Source organism: Pyricularia pennisetigena, chromosome 3 (assembly GCF_004337985.1).
Source record: "Pyricularia pennisetigena strain Br36 chromosome 3, whole genome shotgun sequence".
Lineage (NCBI taxonomy): Eukaryota > Fungi > Ascomycota > Sordariomycetes > Magnaporthales > Pyriculariaceae > Pyricularia > Pyricularia pennisetigena.
The window spans coordinates 4,444,051-4,467,732 of record NC_043742.1 but is presented as its reverse complement, the minus strand read 5'-3'; the positions used below and the strand labels follow the sequence as shown (position 1 = coordinate 4,467,732).

At 52.0% G+C, this 23,682-nt stretch overlaps 9 protein-coding genes across 9 annotated transcripts; 4 read left to right on the top strand and 5 right to left on the bottom strand.

Annotated features, from left to right (window-relative positions):
- Window positions 1-981: 981 nt before the first annotated feature.
- Window positions 982-3,064, bottom strand: PpBr36_02947 (uncharacterized protein; the record flags this gene model as incomplete). Its single annotated transcript, XM_029890124.1, has 2 exons — window positions 982-2,736; window positions 2,831-3,064. 2 exons carry the CDS (start codon window positions 3,062-3,064, stop codon window positions 982-984), a joined length of 1,989 nt encoding a protein of 662 aa, XP_029753218.1.
- A 452-nt stretch (window positions 3,065-3,516) lies between these two features.
- PpBr36_02946 (uncharacterized protein) lies at window positions 3,517-5,436 on the top strand (the record flags this gene model as incomplete). Its single annotated transcript, XM_029890123.1, has 1 exon — window positions 3,517-5,436. The coding sequence occupies one exon, from the start codon at window positions 3,517-3,519 to the stop codon at window positions 5,434-5,436; it is 1,920 nt and encodes a 639-aa protein (XP_029753219.1).
- Window positions 5,437-5,580: 144 nt separating this feature from the next.
- Window positions 5,581-9,321, bottom strand: PpBr36_02945 (uncharacterized protein; the record flags this gene model as incomplete). The annotated part of the gene is made up of 1 exon (XM_029890122.1): window positions 5,581-9,321. The coding sequence occupies one exon, from the start codon at window positions 9,319-9,321 to the stop codon at window positions 5,581-5,583; it is 3,741 nt and encodes a 1,246-aa protein (XP_029753216.1).
- Window positions 9,322-10,440: 1,119 nt separating this feature from the next.
- PpBr36_02944 (uncharacterized protein) lies at window positions 10,441-12,387 on the bottom strand (the record flags this gene model as incomplete). The annotated part of the gene is made up of 1 exon (XM_029890121.1): window positions 10,441-12,387. The coding sequence occupies one exon, from the start codon at window positions 12,385-12,387 to the stop codon at window positions 10,441-10,443; it is 1,947 nt and encodes a 648-aa protein (XP_029753217.1).
- A 255-nt stretch (window positions 12,388-12,642) lies between these two features.
- On the top strand, window positions 12,643-13,745 carry PpBr36_02943 (uncharacterized protein; the record flags this gene model as incomplete). Its single annotated transcript, XM_029890120.1, has 4 exons — window positions 12,643-12,660; window positions 12,743-12,999; window positions 13,325-13,385; window positions 13,646-13,745. The coding sequence occupies 3 exons, from the start codon at window positions 12,643-12,645 to the stop codon at window positions 13,383-13,385; spliced, it is 336 nt and encodes a 111-aa protein (XP_029753222.1). The 3' UTR covers window positions 13,646-13,745.
- Window positions 13,746-15,940: 2,195 nt separating this feature from the next.
- PpBr36_02942 (uncharacterized protein) lies at window positions 15,941-16,657 on the top strand (the record flags this gene model as incomplete). Its single annotated transcript, XM_029890119.1, has 1 exon — window positions 15,941-16,657. One exon carries the CDS (start codon window positions 15,941-15,943, stop codon window positions 16,655-16,657), a length of 717 nt encoding a protein of 238 aa, XP_029753223.1.
- A 349-nt stretch (window positions 16,658-17,006) lies between these two features.
- PpBr36_02941 (uncharacterized protein) lies at window positions 17,007-18,154 on the bottom strand (the record flags this gene model as incomplete). Its single annotated transcript, XM_029890118.1, has 2 exons — window positions 17,007-17,562; window positions 17,631-18,154. The coding sequence occupies 2 exons, from the start codon at window positions 18,152-18,154 to the stop codon at window positions 17,007-17,009; spliced, it is 1,080 nt and encodes a 359-aa protein (XP_029753220.1).
- A 1,000-nt stretch (window positions 18,155-19,154) lies between these two features.
- PpBr36_02940 (uncharacterized protein) lies at window positions 19,155-21,061 on the top strand (the record flags this gene model as incomplete). The annotated part of the gene is made up of 2 exons (XM_029890117.1): window positions 19,155-20,798; window positions 20,915-21,061. The coding sequence occupies 2 exons, from the start codon at window positions 19,155-19,157 to the stop codon at window positions 21,059-21,061; spliced, it is 1,791 nt and encodes a 596-aa protein (XP_029753221.1).
- A 1,006-nt stretch (window positions 21,062-22,067) lies between these two features.
- On the bottom strand, window positions 22,068-23,250 carry PpBr36_02939 (uncharacterized protein; the record flags this gene model as incomplete). The annotated part of the gene is made up of 3 exons (XM_029890116.1): window positions 22,068-22,798; window positions 22,861-22,943; window positions 23,006-23,250. The coding sequence occupies 3 exons, from the start codon at window positions 23,248-23,250 to the stop codon at window positions 22,068-22,070; spliced, it is 1,059 nt and encodes a 352-aa protein (XP_029754148.1).
- Between the last annotated feature and the right edge of the window lie 432 nt (window positions 23,251-23,682).

Below are 23,682 nucleotides of genomic sequence, written 5' to 3'. Positions count from 1 at the left end.
TTTTTTTTTTTTTTTTTTTTTTTTTTTTTTTTTTTTTTTCAGGAATGCCAGCTGTTTGATAATGATGATGATGATGATGATGATGTTTGGTCGTTATGCTGAGGCCCTTCCCTTCCTTGGCTTAAGGTTTTCTCGCTTCTCAATCCGCGATTGCGATTGATGTGCCAAAGAGCTGGTTGGCACAAAAAGCCAGGAATTGGCTGAGAGATAAAGAGAGAGTGTGTGAGAAGAGAAAGAGATCAAGAAAGGAAATTTACGACAGCATTTGTTTATGGACTTTGTTTGACTTTTGTCAATCATGGTCACGTCGTAACATCGTCCATAAATAGCGCCAAATATCCGGCAGTCGCACCAGGGCACTAACTTGACTTGACATTGGGCGGTGCAGTTTCGGCTAGAGCAAAAAAGCAGGGCCGCTGGGATCAGCAATCGCCTGTGCTCCAGGCATGTCCATGTTCTAGTCTTTAATGCATGCAGGGGGTTGAGGATTGGGGCAAGCGATCTGTGCCACAGTTGGTTAGCTCGGGGTAGCAGCGCCTGTGGGGGCATCAACCCCAAGCTGCCAGATCCCCTTAAGCTTTTATGTCGATGGCTCCTAAGCGACATTTATCTTTTGTTTTCGAGATCCAATCAGTTCTAGCTTTCTTGATAATCTTTCGTATCGTTTCCACTCTGTTTGCAATGCCTAACCGTCTTCTCTGATGGCGGTGGCCGGGATCTGGAAACCAGGCAATGATAACGATGCTCCAATGCCTGTGCATGGTAGAGATACGAATACGAGTCGCAATATACCTGGCGCAGAAGATACTCTAGTGTAGACTAGACTTGATATTGCTGTACGCTAAATACATTGATGAACGGTCAACTATCCCCAAAATGTTGTTTGTAGTAGTCAGAGAGGTGTCCTATATTTGCTGGCACTTCTTCTCCTCTTGATTGATACATACATATATACATAGTCTTACAGTCCTCATGAAACCTTCACATGGGCACCGGCCCAACAGAAACCACTTCACGCAATTTGCGCTCGGCTTCCTTCTCGGAATCTAGCTTCCATTTCTCCCGACGGCGACGTTCTGCCCCTATCTCGGCGAACCGTCCACGTGCGCCATGTTTGATTTTGGTGATCATGTCGGTCGCCGTACCCTTGGTGATATCGGTCTCGGTCAACGGTTCTTGGCTCGGCCCCCTGATCTTGTTAATGAATTCGATCTGACCTGACGTGGCAGGGCCATTGCGCCATCTTTGCCTCCTTGAAATGAAGGCGTGGGGGAAATTCTCAGATGCGTATTTGTCACTACCGTGTACCGCATCCGAAAACGTCGTTGCCTTGAGGAGCTCGCGAGGCGCTGCAAACGGCGATTTGGACAGACCGGCGGGGAGCGCCCGAACCTCGACGACACGAAACTTGGGGGATCCCTCTGCCTCGGCGTCCAACTTTTCGATTCGGAGAAACGTCCCCGAAGGTCCGGATAATACATAACGGCCATGTCCTACTTCAACCCAGCAATATTCGCTCAGTGAACGAATGTGCTTCTCCCCCGAGGTGTCTGATATCAGATCGAGCACAGACTCGTATTCTGTAAAAGCCAATGACGATATGTTGACGCTTCTAGGTTGCTTGTGGGAAGGACCCATATCAACAATCCCTTTGCCTGTGCTTGTCTCCTCGGCGGCCTTCTGTTCCTTCAGGTCGCGAAGCTCATCAACGGTCGCGTTGTTCACTAGCTCTCCAGGGTCCAGGCCAAACAAAGTTGGAGTGGTGACGATTCCCGTCTCCAAGCTTGACACCATATCAATTATCTGACAGTTCTTCTTGCCAGGGTGTAGTCGCATTCCTCTCCCAATCATCTGGACGAGAAGATTCCTTGACTTTGTGGGGCGAGCTAGCACAACGCAGTCGATGTTGGGAATATCGGTTCCCTCGGTGAAGACACCGCAGTTGACAAGCACTGGAAATTTCCCTGTTCTGAACTCGTCTAGGCGCTCGCTCCTTTCCACCTTGTGCGTATCTCCAGTGACGAATCTAGCGTCTATCCCAAATTCTCGAAACTTTTGTGTCAACCCTTTTACGTGAGCTAGGTCTACACAAAAGACGAGGGTCGACTTTCGACCTTGGGCTTTTGCCATCCAGCTTCTCACTGTGATTTCGTTCACCTCGTTCGTGTTGACCGCTCGTGAAAGCTCCGAAGGCAAAAAATCCGCGTTGGCCCCCGTCTTAGCCCTAGAGATGTCTGCAGAGGATTCTACCGTCGTGAACAAGACGTCCGAGAGCCACTTGTCGCCAATCATGTCTACATAGTCCTTGTGGTAGACGATTTCGTCAATGGCAGCACCAAGCCTAAGGCCGTCGAACCTGGAAAATGTCGCAGACACCCCAACCAGGTGCGGAGAGGTTTGCTGCTTGGTAGCCAGGCCGAAATGGGCTAGGGTCTTGAGATAGCCAGGTGCGACGATGTGGTGAGCCTCGTCAACCAGGACAAGCTTGAAACGAGAAGCGTCAAACTTTGCCATACGATCTCCTGAGATGATACTCTGCACGCTAGCGACGGTGATGTCGGCAAGGCCTGACGCATGGGTCGAGCCCATTTCTATCTCGACAGTCTTGTCTGGATACGCATTGGTGCAGTGGCGAGCAGCCTGCTCCACAAGTTCTCGTCTGTGCGCGAGAATTAATGTCTGCGTGGCAGTCTTGGTTATAGGAGGCACCCTATCTATAAGTTGCGTGAATATGACCTTGAGTTGGCCTAGTCAGTCAGCAGGGTCCAACAGATTTTGGTTATCAACTTTTTGGTCTCTTTAAAACTCGGAGTGAGTCGCTGTCACGTACAGTCTTTCCACTGCCTGTGGCCAGTGATACACCAATACGCTTATGTCCATTCTTCAGGGACGAGAGGACTGCCTGTATACACTCCTCCTGGTAGGACCGTAGGCTGATTTTGTGTGATGCTTCGGCGAGTCTGCGTGGCGTGACACGATACAGATTTTGGCCACAGACCGAAAAAGCGCGTCTGGGTTGCATCCACCGCCGTCCGCCTATCAGCCGGGCTACGTATTTAAGCATTGCACCAGTGTTCCATTCTAGCAAGAAAATTGCGACGCGGGTTGTTGGTAGGAACGCTGTCAAGAAAAAAAAAAAAAAAAAAAAAAAAAAAAAAAAAATGCCAGATCTGGGTCCACCTTGGGCAACTGGGAAACTTCTCACTCAATCTGCATGCAAATCAAGTACGGCTGGCTGGATTCATCCACATCCATCATTAAATTTCACTTTACCAAGGCCCTTTACTTTTTACAGTCTCTGTCAACCCCGGATATAATTGACGCATATACCTTCGAGGTTGTCAAGCTTGGCCTTGATTACCCCAGTATTGCAGAAGATGCTACTCCATCGACTTTTGTTCAGTCCGTATTATTTACCCGCGCAAAATCGCCCATCTTCTCTATCACCAAGCTGCGTGTTTCCGCGCTCATAAACGCAGACACGGCGACCATATGTAGCTACACAAAATCAGAACCATGGCATCGAGATGGAATCTTCGCGCTCGCACCCCCAGCCAACAAGCCCGCAATCGGCCATGGCAGGGCTCGGGTATTGATCATGTTTTTCTCTCAGAATCCGAGTCCACCCACGACCACAATGGCTTGTCGTCCTCAGGCGACGAGCATATGCAGGGAGGTTCGGGCGATAGCGAGCAAGAACAGTACGACGAGGAGCAGTTTGCCCAACGGGTACCGTCGCATAACCCTGAGGACGAGTTTTCTTCGCCTCCTGGTTCTGAATTCTCACCCGAACCCGATGGCTCCCAGGACGGTTCAGAAGATCTGTCTGGTGCTGAACAGGCGCTGCACCAGCTTGAGCTTACGGATTTACCAGAGAAACCACTGAAACGCTCGAGGCTCAAGAGATCCCGGTCCGAGACTGTTCACTCCACTGACCAGCTGGACGTTGCTCCCCGCCCATTCAAACGTGTCAAGGGCGCCATTAACTACCAGTACATCGGCATGTTGAATGCAGACATTCGGGATGCCTGCGACTTGCATGTGCCACACCTTTGGCCAGCACTTCCCGCATCACAAATTGGACTTACTTTCTGGGACCCGGATGAGAAGCATTTCTTTTTCGAAGCTCTCGGGCGCCTCGGCAAGCATCGGCCTCATCTCATAGCCCAGCGTGTCGGCACCAAGAGTGAGATGGAGGTGCGTCAGTACATCCAACTCTTGGAACATGGCAAGATGCAGCGCAAGAGGGCCGGGCAGCTGGAAGTCTTGGCTGCACACGAGATTCCCGCTGCGGTAGAACTAAGTCAGGAATGCGTAGCAGCGTTGGAAAATGCTGCAGACGCCATCTCGCTTCGACAGGAAGCACACGAAGAGACGTCGCAGCATCGCCGTCGTCCCAATAGACCCTTTTTAATCACCAGTGAGAACAATGCAGACCTGGTTGAGGAGGCCAAGATGGAGGCAGACGAGGCTGATCCTCTCTATTTTTTCAAAGTCGAAAACTGGCTCGAACTATCGGCTTGCCTCTTCATGAATGCTGCTTATGAGGAAGGCAACTGGCAGAGCATATCGCACGAACCCCCGTCAATCCGTTTGGATACTCTAGGCGACTTTTACTCTCTCGCCAGGGCCATCACACGCAAACTTGTGGCCGAGGCTATCTTCAATGCAAAGGCAAGCAATCGCGGCCGCGCCCGACGGGCCGGATCACTGACTGTGCGGCCCTCACACATTCCATCTCCGGACCAGGTGGAAGTCAAGAAACAGCTCGCAGGCCGCGAGCTCTTTTTCGCCGGATGTGCGCGACGATTGCGACTGATGGTTGTGGACGACGACGAGCCAGATATTGGACAGGATGAAGCTGGCCCCGCGGCCATGTCCTACGATGAAGTTGAGAGCAAGCTCTCGAATAAATTAAGAGCTAAACATGAGGCGAAGGAAGACCCTAGCGAGATGATGGCCGACACATACAGTTCTGATGACGAACTACAGGACTCGGAGGTCAACGACGGGGAAGCACCTCAAGAACTTGACGTTAACGATGAAGGTCCTTCACCTGTCGCGGATCATGCCAGTGAGGACCAATGGGAGCAGTCTGACAACTCTATCTCCTCTGTAGATATAGAAGACTCGGACGTCGAGGTGGAAATCGAGGCGGATGAAGTCCTGATCCACTCGGCGTTGGGATTGCCGGCAGACACCAGGTCCAAGAATGCCTTGCGCCTTCGTATTCGCGCAGAGTTGGAGCGTGAGGAGCTGGCAAATGCAGTAGATCGCCGAGCTGGTTATGTCGAGGAGCGACGTATCTGGGACGAGGTCCTGGGTCGCAAACCCACCGTTGCCCTGCAAAAGGTTCCTGAAGTTACCCTCAGGCCCGATACTGCCGCTGCTACCCAGCGTAGGAAGCTTGCAGTCGAGGATCTCATACCCTTGTGATTGTTTCATGTCGGCTGGCACATTTATTTCTATTTTTTTTTTTTTTTTTTTCTCTCTGGGATATATACACAGTACATGATACCCCGATCCTATTGGATCACGCAGAAAGAAAGCTATTTATCAAAGACAGTCGAAGCCTGTCATCTAGCAGCCACTGCCAAACAGCAGATCCTTGCGTGTCCGCCTCTCCCATACCACCATGCCGTCTTTCTTCCGTTTGAAGTACAGGATGCGATGCTGCGGGATGAACTCCTCGTCAGTCTGCTCGCCCTTCCAAGCATCCAGCGCCTTCTCCATCGCGCCTTTGAACCTATCCTCATATCCCACCACATAATCGCTGCTGTCCAACGCAGGGTCCCAACGCAGTCGACTGATGACATCCGCCGCAGTCCGGAACTTGGCGCCGGATTTTGCAATGGGGACCACGCGGTTTGGCTCCTTGGTACTCTTGCCCTTCTTTCCCTTCTTTTGCCTCTGAGGCCGTTGCCCCGACTCATGTGTGTCGCTGGCACTATCCTCGGCTTCCTCTTCCTCGTCCTGGTCCTCGTCCTCGTCCTCATCGCCGGCTGTGTAGTTGCCCCAGCTTCGTTCATCAAGCGTCAATTCACCCAAATCCGCGCCTTGGATCACGGATGTGCTCAACCACTGACTCTTGGCATCAAAGTACTTCTCGTCCTTACGAATGATGTCTTCAAAGCGTTGGAGAATCGTCTGCATGGTGCCAGCCGTGAGCCTCGTGTCTTGGTCTGTGGTCCTGCTGTCCTCTTCGAGCCCGATGAGGTAGAAGCCTTGATATTCGCGCGTCTCCCCTTGGTCATCCTCTTCATTACCGGCCTCTGGCTCTCCTGCGTCGACATCGAGTTGCTCAACAAACCGCTGTGGCCAGATTCGAAATTTAAGCTGTGGCAGCCGGCGCGACATGTCAACGAGAAGTAGCGGGCATCGAGATTCCAACCATCCGACAAATTGCGAGCCCTTGGAAAGCGAAATGCCCCAGTATTGCAGCTCAATCTTTACAAAAGACTTGTACGAGCGTACAAAGTCGGCTGCGCCGCCGACCAAACGCTGTCTCTTGTCCACTACTGCTGGACAACCCCTGAGGAAGGTATCCCATGTCATACCGTCCTCCTTGAGAAATTCGTCTGCCTTGGACAGCTCTCGCGCAATGGCATTCATTGACGGGACCGTCGCAGCCAGGGTGGTGTTGAGTGCCGGAGGGAAAAAGCCGAGAATTGCGAGGGGCTCGCGGGCCGAACGCAAGTAGTTGAGTTTTGTGTGGAAGAAGGGATCGAACGCAATCTTGTTCCTCCAGTCGAACGATGCATAATGGGAAAAGAAAGAGCACAGGATGTCAGGGACTGAAAGATCCTGGCCGTAATCACGAGCCAGCAGCTTGCAAACCCGTGCCAGCAGGATGGAGATCTGTATGCCGCCCAGGTAGCCAAACTTGGCTGAGTAGATACCCCTGGATTGCGCCCAGGTCTTGATGGCCCGATGAGCAACACGAAACTTGGACAAGTCGGGGATGGTCTCGCGGAGGTAATCCAGGTCACGCAGGGCCTTGAGCTTTCCCAGGGTCTGAGCCGGAAGTGCAAAAATCGGGTCGTTGGCAGGTAGCTTCAGGACAGCTGGCCACTGTTCTGCAACCGCTGTGGCTGCGCAGTATTGCAAGTCCATCCTGATACCCATGACTTCTAGCTCCAGCATGACGCCCGAGTTAGCCCGCACTCTGCGTAAGAGCTTGAGTTCCAGTGCCGACTCCGCAGATGCCTTTTTGATCCTCTGTGTCGTCAGTGCAAAGAACGTGCTGGAACTCAAGGGCCCAATGCAGAGACAGTCGATATCAGATGACGAGGTGGAAACACCTAGGCCCCAGGAGCCTACCGGTACCATGATCAGTGATGATCTCAAACGATCATGTTCGGAAGCATCACTGATTCCTTCGATAAGATTTTCTGTAACGACCTGCCTTAGTGCGTCAAAGGCGGCTTGACGACGAGTGCCCTCTTCTGCCGCTGGAATGGCCCCCATACTCTCGAGTATACCCTTCAGCAGTTGAGGGTCTTGCATTGGCTCGGGTGCTCTCACCAATTCAACTGGGACAACCAAGGGGCTAACATCCGTGGATATCGCTGCGGCGTTGGTCGCTGCGTTCGAAAGCTGCAGCACGGCTCTAATGCCCCAGTGGTCACTGCCGTAGGAGGTCTCATCGGTCGTTTCGTGTTCTGCGGGAAAGCCAAACCTGTTGAAGCCTGCGCTCTTGAGGGTTGCCTCACCCCTGAGCAGAATCTTGTCGTATCTCTGTGGTCGGTCTCCAGGACCGGTGTCCCTAATCTTGAAGGCAAGCATGTTGTTCAGCGGGTCGTACGTAGCGCCGTCCTCGCCGGCGCACAGCGTATCTGCAGAGAACTCGTTACTAGAGTTACCTGCCTCGGGAGAACCCCATGTATCGGCCAGTCCCTCCTGTTCCAACAAATCGTTGAACCTTGAGATTTCTTTTACCGACTGTTGCGATATGTGCCCGGCCTTGAGAGCCTCTTTGATGGTCAGGGAGGAGGTCGTAGTGTTGAAATCTCCAGCAACTATCCAAGGATGGCCTTTGTAGGTCTGGATCAAGTGTCTCAACAGCCGTTCGACTTCTGCCGTCCTTGTCGTCACGGCCTGGTCGCTCAGGCCATGCGTCAGGTGTACCGATGCAAGAACCAGGGGCACAGACTGTGCATCCTCCCAGCGGCCAAAGTCTCGGAATCTGGCCACCACAGATCCCTTATGATCTCGAGGAAACTGTACCCATTCCCAGTCAAAAGCCATCGTGCTCAGAACGACGATGTTCAGGTGGCTAGGGAGAGGCTCGATGTCGTCCTGATTGGGCGGTGCGTGCGATACGTAACGGTACAAAGTATGAACGTCCTCGTTGGCCAGCAAATAACAGAGAAAGTTGTCCGTAACCTCCTGCAAGACGAGAACATCTGCAAGCGCATTCTGGGATAAGATGGTGTTGACCAAGACGGGGTACCGTTCTTGTGATGGTGGAAAGTCAAACTCGGCCAGGACGTTGTAGCTAGCTACTCGAAGCTTGCTCTGCATCAGCTTTCGGGAAGAAGGAGTCTTTGACAGCGGAGTCCAGCGTTTGGTGTATTCGTCAAAGGTGTGACAGGGCATGGTTTCCTTCCGAGGATACCCGGTCTTGTAGGCCGTGTCTTCGGGCTGGGTCACGAACATGGAATCTTCGTAGAAGCTCATCAAGTGATCATGCCTAGAGAGCGAGCCGGTCCGTAGGTCGATGGTTCCCCAGGACTTCATGACGGTGCCTTGGACGCCCTGAACCCTTACCAACACGTGCAACGTATCCACCTGCCACTCTAATGTTGGCAAAAGGTCTACCTTGCCAAGTCTCGACTTGTGCTGGGTGTCCTTTGCATCTGATGACTGCGCCACTGTAAGGTGTGGTCGGTATTCGTTGTCACCTGAGCTCTGGTGGCCAAGGGCACTCGATACTGCTTTCCTCAGAGCCCTCAACCTCTCAACGCGCGTCTCGTCGCCATCTTTGCGGTAGATGGTGTTGTGTTTTCTGTGGGGGAAGACGCCGGACGAGTCCAGTCTGACGGATGGATTGCATTCGTCATACCACTGCGTGCGTAACCTTGCCTCGAGCTCAGATGCTATCGCAACCACGGCGTGGTCGAGGCTTGCCACTTGAACGAAGGGATAGACTAGGTTTATGTGAGGTGGCCATTTCCCAAAGGCGTCGTCGTATAGGGATCTGAGCCGGTCGATCCTGGGCCATAGCTGCCTTGGAGGCACGATGCAGAGAGCTGTGTCGTGCGAGGTGGTAGTGGTGATAACATGTGAAGCCACTCGGGCTTGGGTTTGAGGGCCCTCCATAAGGTTGTATCTTGTTGATAATCTTTTTGCCTGCTTGGCGGCCAGAAGAGGATGGTATGGATGACAAGACGCAATTGTATATTTTGTGTCTTTGCAGTATCAATGGCGATTCAACTGAAATACATTCCATACCCGACCTTTTATAAGTAGACGTGTCCAGCGCTCATATCAGATGCTATGTGCATTCGTACGCCGTCTATCGATGTGTTGGTGGATTCCCATGCCTAGCCTGTCCATGCACGGCCCATCGTAGAAATTGTAGGTAGCGATGTTTCAAGTGGCGCAATAGGCTTAAGCATCCTGTTTGGGTAAATAAATCATTCTGAGTGAAGTGAGAATGAGTCAGTTTTTCTTTTTTTTTGCATTTGAGGCAGCCCGCTACCTACTTTCCCTCCCATTTTGCTGGCATGGTTAAAAAAAAGGGATAATAAAAATAATCGTGAAAATGCTTTTTTTTTTTTTTCCCTAAAAACATTGAATTTTGAATAAGACCAGCGTAACAGGTTTATATATTGCATAGTCATAGGGACAATTACTACTGTAGCTCAATTCACGTGGACACAAAAGCAGTGAAGAGTAGACGTGCGCGTTAAACTATGTTTGATCTGTCCATACATAAGCTCAATCTTTGTCAATCCAAGGCATCACAATATGACGGCAAGATGGCCGAGTTGGTTATGGCGTAGGATTAAGGTGTTTAATCCATGTTTCCTATGGAGAAATCCGCGTGGGTTCAAGTCCCACTCTTGTCAAGATATTTTTCTTTTGTCCTCATGGGCCGCCGGGCGGTGGTTGTATTTTGCTAATCCCAACATAACAGTAGTAAGACATTCAGAGTAGTTGGATAAAGCGTCGGACCTCCTCGTTTGTTTGCTATTTTGAAAACATTCAGTTCCTTTGGAGCAAGTGTATCAATGAAATAGGGCAGTGGTTATATATACAAACTACTCGTCACGTTGGACTCGTCTGAACATCAGGCAAAGGATGCAAATGATATTACTATCTCACTAAACTACAAAGCGCCTGTGCTGTATGCGTATGTCATGGTATCTACCCGTGTAACCTTTTCTGTAAACGCCAGGAAAACAAATCATTAAGTGGCCAATCTCCAAGGCCAAATTACATCCACAATTGGTTCCTGTTCGGCTGTGTCCGATTCTGATGCCACAACGGCCGCCCACCATTGCTCGACGCAACACTTTGCGCGCTAGACCGTGAGATGACCGTGTCTCGGGGAGCCAGGCCTTCATTGGTAGTCCCAGCCTGGTTAGCAATGTGCGGCTGGTTCGACATGCCGCTGGTTTTCAGGGGCTCTTCTTCTCCGATTCTCTGGAGTGCATCGTTGTATCCCCGAGAGAAATCGTTCAATTCCGGGTTTTCACGTGCCGGCGGCGCCGGCGGTGGCGGCTGTTGCGTGGTCCAGCTCTCATATGTGAACTGAGCCGCAATCGGGTGACTGCTCCTGAAACTGTCGCCACCACCTCCCCTCATATTCATTGTGGGACCGGCCACTGTCGATGGAGGACCAACGACGCTGTTGTAATAGCTGCTGACGCCACCCTGGCTTGATGTTCGTTTGTGAGCTCCAGCCCCTGCGGGGAGAGCGGCTGCGGCATAGGCAGCGGGAAACTGTCCAGGATAGTGATATCCTTGTATAGGGGTTGGCATGATGGAACTGTTGCGCCCGGGGCTGGCAACATCAAGCCCGTTGCCCATAGAACCTTGTGTACCGTGACTTGCGGGCTGGGCACCAGCAACACCACCGTATTGAGTGGCGCCTGCAGCCATCATGGCTTCGTTGCTCACGAAGCCTGGGCGCGCGGCTTCTGGTGACGCCGTATCCACGTAGCCGGCCTGAGGCACTGTAGGATTGTTCTCAACATACCTCACCGTCCCGGCGTTGTCCACATACCCAACTTGAGGGTTACCAGCCATGCCCCACTGCTGCTGAGACGGCTGTTGCCACTGCCCTTGCCACTGTTGGGGCTGGCCCGCAGCGGCACTCGTCGGAATTGCAGCCGCTGCCATGGTTCCCGGTGGCAGGCCAGTTTCAAAGCCGGCATTACTGTCGTGCAAACGCTGGAAGCCCTGAGTCCCTGACATTGGAGAAATGTATTGGGTGTCTCCCCCAGGGCCTGGGGGTCCCTTACGCACATTATTCTTTTTGCGGCGCAGTAGGAAGACCGCAACAGCTATCAGAGCAACCAAAACGGCAACTCCCGAAATCGTTCCACCTACGATGGCGCCCGTCCTGTCCACAGAAGAGGCGCCCGCGGCGGGAGCGGCGCCAGTCTCGCTGGGCGAGTTTGTTCCGGTTGTTGTGGGAGGAGCGGTCGTCGGTTCTCTAGTAGATGTCGTCGACGAGCTGGTCGAAGTTGAGGTAGACGAGCTTGAAGATGACGACGAGGAAGAGGAAGAGGAAGAGGATGAAGAGCTGGTAAAAGGCCTCGTGCCCGTGCTCGGATCGATAGTAATTGGGGTTGAAACGGTCGTAGGCTGCGCGGTGAGGCTGACGTCAACGTTGGACATGGATACAGAGGCTGTGATGCCCGAGGCTGTTGCGTCGACGGTGGCGGCAAGGTCGCTCGCAGTACCGCATCCATACTGGGATGCGCCGCCACCAAACTGATTCTTGTAGCAGACGTCGCTTCCGGCGCACGTATAGACGTAGGGATTAACAATGGTTTGCGGGCCGCTGTTGTAGTCAACACAGCCAGTGTATACACCTGCTGTGCACTCGGCCTGGCCGTCTGCGCAGCAGCCTACAACATTGTGTTGCTGATCCAGGACGCAATGAGAGCCGGCGCTGCATGTTGCCGCCAAGTTCGGGTCACCATTTATATAACCGCACACAGTCTGCCCATTTTGCCGGCGGAGCAGTTCGTGAAAATCGGCATTGGAAACAGCGGGGGCTGTTGGCAACGGCGGCCATGCCACGACGTCCAGAACGCGATATGGCAGGGTTTGTGTGGCTCTTGGTAGCAAGGCTATAGCGTGCACCTGCAGTGATGAAACGATGAGGAGGGCTGTCGCCGGCGGCAGGCGCCGGAAGAAGTCCCGCCTCATGTTTGTGCAGGCTTCGTATATGAACTATGGTTGTGATGATGATGATGATGTTGTTTTTGTTGTTCTTGTTGTTGTCGTCGTCGTTATTGGTGTTTGCGTTTATATTTTTATTGTACTACAACCAAAAGTATTTTCCGAGTATCAATGCGATGATACTACCGTAAGAGAATATGTTGTGGGGAGTATTGTTCGGGCAGTTAATTGTATGAATAAAACCGAAATGCGAGAAGGAATTTAAAAAAAGGAAGAGCAACGATGTTGAAGGAAGCGAGGGTGAGCAGCAGTGGATATGTTAAATTGACTCGGCCCCAAGTCGCAGGGAAGGCTGCAGGGCTGATCACTGCCCATGAGCTAGTCTGTCAGGGGGGGCGAGGTGCAGTGCACGCAAGGGTTCCTGACAAAGGAGGGTGTGGGTGGAGGCGGGCCTGCAAGCCCCGAGAGAGCGCACTCGCTGATTGATGCTGCCTGCCCAGCCCGGATCTTGGCTTATCCAGGTCCGCCCAGACTCGAGGAAGCACCCTGGTCAGGTCCTTTTGTGACAGATTTGGGGATACGATACCAAAACCGGAAATGGATGGTTGATGGATGGATTGAAGGATGCCTACGGCAAAGGTAAAGTACAAAACACCCAGACACAGAAGACCTGAAAACCACACGGACCAAAAAAAAAAAAAAAACGCTGGCAAATGACGACAACCATGAAAAAGAAAAGATGAAAAGCTGATGTGTGGCAGACGAGTGCAACACGGAATAAGAAGACTGCAATTAGGTTAGGGAGTTAGAGTGAGCGGGTGAGATGAGGGTAAGACGACCACGAAATTACCATGGACAAATCTGACAACCTCAGACCCTCTGATTGATGGTCCAAACTCCCTACGGGCAAACCCACCCACCATGCGAGTTTAGACCGACAAACAAAATGACCACCTGCATGCAGCTTTGCGACGTACCAAATCGGAGACGGATCCAATGCAGAGACGGGACAAGGAAGAAAATGAGTAGGTGGACCTGCGCGAGACTACCGTACTGTACATGTACAGTACCTGATCGTACGTACCTACAGCATCCTACAGATTGCCTTTAGGTGGTAAGCATTTGTATGTAGATACTACTATGGTGCGTACGTACGAAGTAAGCGGTTCGAGGCGTCGACTTTTGCTTTGCCTCGACACTTTGCCCACTTTGGAACTGCCAAAATTAACTTGATTGAATTCACAGCCGACCAAGGTATCCTGTGCAACCAATTATATGCTTCCAGAATTCAAGGTGGGGCGGCTGTGCAGGGTGGCGTCGCTCGCCAAGAGAACGTTGTCTGTGCACTAGCTGCCGCCGGGAAGCGAGGGTGTGAGATTTGTTAGGCGCGATGAATGCTACCCACCGGCGCACTACTTGGCACGGCGGGGGCTAAAACTAAAACTAGAACCACCACGTAACGACCGTAGAAGCACTCTACTGTAAGCCACCTGGAGGGGGCTGGGCTGGGCTGGGCTGGGCAGGACAGGCCGCCGTTCCGTGCTTCGCTTCCCGCCTCCTCGACACGGCCTCTGTTGTGACGACAGCCCGCTCAATTGAGCTAAGAAGCACTTGGCCAAAGATATAACTCTCCGAAGGGGACGCGTCGGGCTTTTAGCATAATCAAACTCCACAGTTTCTGTGTGCGGTGTTCACGCGGGGATGGGCGTGACCCGCCCATGAAGGCCAAAAAAAGATGGCTTGTCCTGACTGGGTGCAGAGCTGCAATCAATAGCACGGATGGAGAAGCGGAAACGTCCAATTTTTCTCGGCATCCCAAACCCAGGCGGGCCTCAGACTGAATTCTGTGAGGCCGCCGCCACTTTACGACAAACGCACGACTCACAGGTGAGATGTCCGATGTTTTCTTTCGTTTTATCCGTCAAGGTTCGAGATTTCAGCCGGAAGATAACCGGTTTGCGAATCGAACATGAAATGACAATGGCAGCATGGCTTTGCCTGTAAACTGTCGACCATGAGATGTGGACCAACATCCCCTAAGGGTTTTCGGAAACCCCTATCTACTTTACAGGTTCTATCCGTAGTACTACTACGCGAGATTTACTACCGTGTCGTGCAAAGATTGTTGATCTTGGTTGGTTGCATTGCCGCCTGCAAGGTATTTCGCTGGAAAAGACAAAGATCCACATGTTCAATCAGCCGTCCGAGTCAAATACTGACAGTACTTTTTTTTTTTTTTTTTCTGTGCTTACTTTTAACATTTGGGTTTGTCAAGTACCCAAGGTAGGAAACACTGGAAATAGAATTGTGCTGTATGCAATTTTTCATGACGCGTAAACCTACAGTACAGTAGGAAGTAGTACTGGGAGTGGCCTCCATCTCTAACCCCCATACAACCGTGCACTAACTACTACAGTCAGTCAGTCAGTCAAATCAGTCAAGTCAGTACTCGGTCGCTGACGTGTGAAAGCAATTTTGCTTTCTTTTGTTCCTATGGATCAGCGTTGCACTTTCAATTCCGACTATCCTACTGCAGGCGTCACAGCGGTGCAAGCTTGGTTCAACATTCCGGATGGGTGCTCTCTCCACACAAAATCCCCTTATTTGGCCTCCCCCATATTTTGATAGTTCAAGGTCCGGTGATTGGCACTACAGACGCCATGCAGCATGCGGCAGTTTGTTTTCATCCATCTGCTACGTATGTCTATTGGGGGTCGCAGTCCCGAAATCTTCCCCACCAAAGGCAACCGAGCGTTGCTTCAGCTCCTGATCAACGAGTAAATCCTCATACAGCTGTGTCACTTTGAGAGCCCCTTGGGTTGGTCCCACCAGCCAACTAAGCATTATTACTGTGGTTCGATTCACGCAGAAGGAAGGGGAAAAAAAAAAAAAAAGGCAAACGTAACAATGCGGCGCACGTGGCTGACACGCAAAAGACATTTGAGCCCATTATTTGGTGTAATAATTACAGGCCGCCTGAGACCAATGTCTGAAGGGTCTCACACAAACAAGTTTTGACTTTTTGATCCATACAATCAACCGATTCCTGTCCAAACCATGCGTTTGGTTTTTTTTTTTCTTTTTTTTTTTTTTTTTTTTTTTTTTTTTTTTTTTTTTTAGGTCAGTTGTTCTCCTTCTTCTCATCTCGGTCGTGTACTTACGGAATAGATCAGCTCTCATTTTAAATCAATCAGATCATTGTGCTCAGCATTAATGAAGTGGAAGGGTATTCCCTATTTTCCCCCCATTGATTCGGGTCGGAATTTGACTGCAATTGCGTACATGTTTGCGGTTGTTTGGCAGTTTGGCAGTTTGGTAGATCAGTGAGCGATAAGGATTGAGGCAGTACCGAAAATAGCAGGCTTCTCGAACAAAGTGGGCGTCTACTCCACTTCTTCCTCATGTTCTACTCCATGCCAAAGACTACAGCGAATCTCTAAAAATTCCTATTGCTGCAAGGCTAGCGCCTCCATATCGCAATCAATCTCCCTTGATCCATACTGCTTCTAGTCTCCACCATGAGGGTCTTCTTGCCGAAGGAGTACTTCCCTTTGCAAGCCTAGACAGAATAACACGCGCCATGAGTCGAGCGCATCGGGATACACCAGTCGGAGATGACGAGGAGGATGAAGATGATGTGCCCCTCCACCGCAGGCGGCCATTTGGCAGCGGCATCCGCATGGAGCCCGTCAAGTTCGTTCCCGCATCATCGTCTCTGCAGTCTGTCGCACCAGAACCCTCCTTGGCATCGACCCAGGCTGGTCAGTCCGCCGCGGATGCATATCTCAGCATCGTCATGGCGAAAGCCAAGGCAAAGCCCCCGCCCGAGACAAAAGACGGGGACGCAACCGATGGTCCGCCGCAAATATTCTGCGAGACATGCAGGGTCTCGGTAGGCACCACAGAGCAAGACCATCGACGGCACCAGACGACGATGGCGCACCAGCTCAGCCTCCAGCACTCACATCCACCCTCCGCCCTGGATAGATCTCGTATGGGTCTGACCTACCTCAGGTCTTACGGATGGGACCCGGATGCGCGCAAAGGCTTAGGCGCCGATGCCCAGGGCATCGTTTATCCTCTCAAGGGGACTATCCGAGAAGACAACGCAGGTCTGGGAATCGATACGAAGTCTGAAGACGGTAAGAAGGAAAAGAAACCCGAGCCGAAGCCGAGGTTGCTTGATGCCGGCAAGGTTCGCAAAAAGGCCGAGGAGGACCGGAAGAAGACCGAGCGCCTGCGCCAGCAACTCTATAGCAACGTCGACTTGGAGAAGTACCTCGGCCCTGGAGCGTGAGTACTTTATGGAGCCACTCCGGTATCATTTTAAAAGAAGTCATCGGCTGGTGTACTGTCCAATCATGCGGAGCTGTTCGAATCCGTCAGGGGTGAAACGTAGCTGCTTCAGGGCAAAGAAACCAATATATTGTATACTTTGTGAACACACGTTGGAAACAATTGTGAGGCAAGCGAGAGTGAAAGAGAAAGATATATACCACCATGTCTCAGATGTTTGAGGATTCTTTTTAGCTGTTGTATTCACAAAACAAAAGTATAGACATCTACTGGCAAACATGTAAATATCACTGCAAATGTACAGGCTTGAGAAAGTCAAATAAAAAGAAAAGACAGAGCCAACAAAAATTTCAATGGTATGGTTTAACTCCAGCCAGCTTCAAAATAGTGTCGTTCACCTCTGGCTTCTCAAACGGTTCTGTCCTGTACTTGGGGCACACCTTTCCGTCCCTCATGGGCTTGTCGGTCACGACCCTGATGTTGCAGTGCGGCCAGTGGGTGGTGCCGATAAAGTTCTCGAAGCAGTACTTCTTGGCCTCGAGGGCCTCGGGCTCAGCAAACTTTCGCGGCGTCATGCAGATGTACTGGACGTTGCGGATCTGGTTGCCTTCGGGGAGGCGGGCGTAGTGGATGGTCCGCGAGTCCCACAGCACAAAGTCGCCGGGCTCCATGTCGACCTTGAACATCTCGCAGCCGCGTTCCTCGAACCACTTGAGGTCCTTTTCGCTAAAGAGGAAGAGGTCCATGTACTCAAGCTCAGGGGGTGGTGCGTCCTCGTGGTCGGCAGACTCGCGCTTGTGTGAGAAGAACTCGTTGAAGAGCTTGGCAGAACCCTTCATGAGCATGAGACCTCCGTCCTTGGGACCGTTGGGGGAGTAGTTAAGTAGACCCTGCACGGCTTGCATGCTAAAGAGATAAGGGGGTGGGTTAGCAAGGGCATCATTAGAACGGTAGTAGTCGTTGCCAAAACTTACCCCTTGCGGCGGGGGTTCTGGTCGCAATGAGGCCATGGGCTCCAGTTGAGGTCTTTACGGTTTGGAAGAGAGATGTTCATGCCGTCAAACGAGCTGATAAGCTCGTTGGTGCCCCAGAGCTTGGTGAAAATGTCAATAATGGCGGGTTCGCTGCGAGCCTCCCATGCCATCTTCTCGTGGGTGGAGCCGTATGCAAAGTACATGCCGCCCTTGAAGCTGACGGGCAGGTGCTCGGCGGTCCATGTGTTGGGGTCGTTCTCGTCAAAACCAAGCTCAAAGTTCTTCAGCCATTGGATTTGCTTGTCGGCGTAGTATTTGGCCTTCTCGGGGGTGATGACACCCTTGATCAAGACGCAGCCGTTCTTGTGGAACTCGTCCCTCCAGTCGCCATAGACGATGTTTTCATCAAAAGTCACGAGGTCCTTGGTTTCAAACCTGGTGGCGACCTGCCGCTCCTTTGCCTCTTTGTCAACGGCAAAGTTGGTGGTTGTGGTAGTAGTAGTGGTGGTGGTGGTGGTGGACATTTTGGATTAGTGAACAAAGTAATATGAGTGTGGTTTGAGGCTTCAGAAAGATGTCAATGTAGCCTCTGGGTCTAGGCTATGAGGTGTGCAAAGAATACTGGTATGGACGCTTTTCCAGCGAACGGAAGAAAAGGAGGCAAACAGACCGTAATAAATAGATGATTAGAGTATTTACAGCAGCGTTCTCCGGCAGATAACCTAGCTCAAGAATGTTTTGCCGCCCCGGGCTCATGGGGGACTATGCCCCGGTGGTCACGGGCATGTCGTTGGAAGATTCCGAGCCGAGCCGATGGCAGCAGCACTTGAACGGACTCAGGGATGCTGAGTTGACAGTATAGATCTTATTACCACTTCGGCTGGGTCGGTCCAAATTGGACGGGGCCGAGCCACTACTGTACGCAACCAATGTATCACTCAGTCTGGGGCCCCGCAGAACCCCGCATCCCCTAAAATTCCACCATCTCAACCGATTCGTCCCACTGTAGATCCCTCTCCTCGGTATCCTGTTCCTGGCTGTCCATGTCTCCACCAGCCATTCACTCACTGCTTGTAATTACGTTGTAGTCCTTGAGATTCGGTTCATATTTTAACCGCCCAGACCCAGCCACATGTAAAACTCTAAGCAAATTTCCAACATATACCCCTCCGAGACCCATTCGGAGCACCGGTCTTGCACCCGGGTCGGTTCACATTGACGCCGAGAGTGATTTTGCTACCCGAACACGGAAAGCACAATATCAATCAAGATGCATCCACTCTTCGCCCGGGCCTGCAGAAGCTGTAGTATAATGTGAGATGATATCGCCCCCCCAAAATCATAGTGACCAACCGTTCATGCTCGTTTCCTTTATTCCCCCCCTTGTCCAAGCCAACTTGCGCTAGTTGAGACTGTTGCTTCAATTGCCATCCAGACTTACAGTAGAAGACATACTCGTACTTCTCTTCCCCCTACCCCACATCCTCCAAAACATCTCCTTGCACATAAGCCCTGTCAACTAGTATGCCTAATCCCGTTCAGGTCGCCACAAAGCGCATCGGCGAGCCCAAGGTTGGCGAAAATGGCTACACAGGTTTCCATCCAGGCAAAGTCGAGACCTTCAAGGCTGGCTCGAGACCTTTCGAGTCCCAAGGCGCCAAGGCTCTTGACAGCGATATCATCCTCGAGCATGACGTCGAGGTCGTTGTCCGCGATGGGGTTCGTCTCTACGTAGACGTGTACCGCCCTGCAGGCACCACAGAAAAGGTCCCCGCTGTTCTCAGCTGGTCCTTTTACGGCAAAAAGTACTCGGCCCTCGACATGCTGCCCATCACGACCTGGCACTGCTGTGTTCCCAAGGACAGGCTCAGCGGACTCGAGAAATTCGAGGGCCTGGACCCCGCCTGGTGGTGCCCCAAGGGCTACGCCATCGTGAGCGTCGACACCCGAGGCGCTGGCCACAGTGATGGCCAGATCTGTGTCATGGGCAGCCAGGATGCCGAGGACGGCTATGATGTGGTCGAGGCCGTTGCCAAAATGCCATGGTGCAACGGCAACATCGGCATGGCTGGCAACTCGGCATTGGCGATTGCGCAGTGGTTCATCGCGGCTCAACAGCCCCCGTCCCTCAAGGCCATTGCGCCTTGGGAGGGAATGGGTGACATGTACCGTGAGCAGTTTTGCCGTGGTGGCTGGTTCTCCATGAGCAACTTTGACCTCATCGCAAAGGCCATCGTACGGGGACAGCCCAACTCGGGTCTTGAAGACTTTGCGGAAATGTACCGCCGGTCGCCGACGCAAAACAAATACTGGAAGGACAAGCGGGTCGACATGACAAAGATCAAGTGTCCAGCCTACATCCGTGGCTCAGATGTCAGCACCATCCACACCATGGGCTGCATCAGGGCCTGGATGGAGATTCCGGGCAACCAAAAGTGGATTCACTGGAGCAGCAAGCAGGAGTGGTACGAGCTGTACTGCGAGGAACATGCCCACGAGGAACTGCGGGACTTTTTCGACCGTTACCTCAGGGAGGTTGACAACAAATGGGAAGAAAAGACGCCCAAGGTGCGATGGTCAGCACTGCAGTTCGGAAACAGGGAAGCCATCGACGACATCGTGCTCCCGGATTTTCCGGTGCCCAACACAGAGTACAGGGAGCTGTTCTTCCAGCCCGACGGCGGCCTGGCCACGGCCTCAACACCCTCGGCTGCCAGTGTCACTTACAACTCAGAGGACCGCAACAGCTTTGCAGAGTTCACCTACGTCTTTGCCGAGAAGTCTCGTCTGATTGGCCTGCCCAAGGCCGTCGTTTACGTCTCCTGCGACGCCCGCGACGACTTTACCGTCTTTGCCATCATCCGCAAAAAGGACAAGGATGGAAAGCCGCTCATGCATCTCAACATGCCTTTCAAGGCCGCGCCTGTAGAGCGGATAGAAGACATTCCTGAAAAGGACATGGCCAGTTTGAACCTGCACCTCGGCCCTATGGGCATCCTCAGGGCATCACAGCGGGCCGTCGATAGCTCCAAGAGCATACATCCGCAGTTCCCCTTCCACCCGCACGAGAAGCAGGAGAAGATCAACCCTGGTACCGTCGTCAAGCTGGAGATTGGCATCTGGGCCATGGGTACTGACTTTGACGCCGGCGAGCAGCTCAGCGTGAGGGTAAGTGATATTGCAACTTTTTGTTTCCCTCCCATCTTATGAACAAAAGCCCAATAATTGGTATTGGGATTTTTTTTTGTGTGTTTATGCTTGCTAACAAGGCATCTTCATCCCAGATTGGAGGACAGTTCCCTAGCATCGCCGAGTACTCCTCATTTTCCGGTCCTCGCCCGGAACATGAGCTCAACAGGGGAGAGCACCGAGTACATTTTGGTGGCGAATACCCAAGTTCACTCATTATTCCTGTTGTTCCCTTCTCATAGATGTATCCGGTGTTCATAGAGAAAGAGTAGCTTTAATATGACAGTGAAATTTTTAAAGCATGACATGATCCATTTCCTTCACGCATCGTGGTAAACAACCGACCAGACATAGTAAATCCGACTTGATTTTGCAAAGTAGAGGTGCTATATTGTCATAACCAAAACCGCCATGTAAAAGTCTTAAGATAACATATTCAAGCACGACAGGTTGCAGGCATTAGTCACCTCCCGACTAGAGTTTCAGTGTACCACGGTGTTCATAGTCAAACACATGCGGTTAAGCAGACGGACCAAGCATAGACGACCAAGCAACTCCGAGATCGACCGCGAATCAATCCGGCCTAATTACCACTTAGTGTAAAAGCATTGGCCAAGCCGAACCGAGACCCTAACTAAGCAGCTTGAATGCTTCCCTCCCCTGAAAACAAAGGATTACATCTGCCGAACCGCGCAAGTAGAATGAGGGGAAAGGAATTTGGGGTAAGAAACCCCTCCCTTGTGGCCCACCCCCACATTCCACACAGATCTATTGAGGCTCGGCCGGGCATCTACCCCAGACACTCTCCGTGCAGATTCATAGGGGCTGGATCGTCCGATATGTTGGGGGTATACGAGTTATGGTGTGGTGCATGGTCTAGGCTGCAATGTGGAATCGGTCCGTTGTGGCGATCGCCGAAATGCCATAACCATTGTGCATGAGATAGCCCATCGTTCGTCACCATGGAACGTGGTCTTCTTGCAAACCAATCGGAGCTACTACGCGCAGCGGGGGTATATCCGCCTTGACTGCACTGGAGAGTCGCAAACTGGCCTGGGGCAATAGGTCACCGTCCATGCCTCCCCAGGTATGTTGCGTTCTAGCAAGCCAGCACACAGGAGATCATCTTGACTCAGGGGTATTATTCACAGCTTCCCAAACAAGTAGCCTTTCTCCGCTATATGTACATCAAACAAACTGCAAGCTTTTTGAGTCCCCAGCCTCTCGACAGAACCCACCCGCAAAGGCTCATTTTGACTTCTTCGGCTTGGGCTTAACCTCCTTCTCACTGAGCTCGCGGATCAGGACGTGGGATTGTCCCTTACCGCTGTAGTTCTCCATGGTGTCCTCAAAGCCTGGGCATGTGCCTATGGCTAGAAATTTTCCATCGGCTGAGAAGGCTAGCGTACGCGCTGCCAAACCTCCGTTCATCGGGTAGATCTTCATACGCCTCTTGGCCTCGGAATCCCATAGCGCCACCTGACCATCACCACCGCCAGACACAAAGGTCAGGTACTCTGGGTGGAAAGCCAGCGAGTCAACCGGGTAAATGAGCTCCGTGTCTGGGTCTTTGGGGTCAGGCCCACGGTGGCACTTGAAAGCGTATTTGCGAGCCTGAACCTCGGCCGAGTCCTCAAAGAACTCGACGGCAACACGGCCCTCCGTACTGCTGGTCGCGTAGCCGGCATCATTGGGCATACATGCAATGGCCCTCGTCATAAACTTGAGGGAAGATTCGCGCTGCTGCCACGGCTTCAAGCCACTCTCGCTGCCGCTTGCTCCGGATTCGAGAAGCTTGGCTATGGCCGGCAGGTCAAAAATTTGCACCATGCGGTTGTGCATGCCAACGACAAGTTTTGTTTTGCTTGCAGCCATAGCGTGCACCTTGACTGGCAGCTGTACGATGATGGGGTCTTTGGACAGGTCCTTTGCATTCCATATTTGCAACGTGCAGTCCCAGGAGCCGGACGCCAGTATTGCTGAATGATGTTAGTGTTAGAATTCAATGAAGAAAAACTCAATCCATCCATATGCTACTCACAATACTCGGGGCTGTATATTATACACCTCGCTGGCTTCTCATGCTTTCCAACAACTGTAACATCCCCCGACTCAAGGTCAATCCTAAATGCAGCGTTAACATGATTACAGCAGCGAATTACTTGCTGTGATCTCAGATCCCGTACCTCTTGATGGTAGAATCCGCCCCCGTGCAGAAACCTTCCTTGTCGTCGCTTCCGAACGTGACGTCCAAGACCGGACAGCCAATTGATATTTGCCGTACGAGGGGCGCGCTCGCATCCTCCCCCTCACCCTGCACCTCATACAAGTAGATGTTTCCATCCATGGATGACACCAAAAGTTTGCGAGAGCTAGGCGCAAATTTCATGGCGGTTGGGCAGTCGCCCGGCGCCGGCTCAGCCTCGAACATTTTCAATTGTTTTATTCTTATCTGCAGCAGAGGTGGGCGGGTTGCTGGATGCAAATGGTGAATGTGGGCAAAGGGTCACAATTGTGTTTCAATAATAAAAAGTGAACATGGTAAGGGGGAGGGGAGTGGTGTTTTGTTGCTGGAGATTAGATGAGTTGCTCTAGTCACGTCTGTTCTGTTGCTGCAGACCGCGTCGTTAACGGGCCCGTGGGGAGCTCAATGGAGATGGAAGCTTGGGCTGTCGTTATCGCCTCTCTTGGGTTTTGGCTGTCACATGGTGATAACAGACCCGTTGCCCCGATGTCAAGGTCGTTGTGCCTGCAGGGTAGGTAAAAGAGCTTCGGTGGGCCTGCCTCTGACGCAACTTGTTCAGGGTTCCCGTTAGAAAGCGATCGAACATCGCCCCGCGCTTGAAAATCGTGTCTGAAGGAC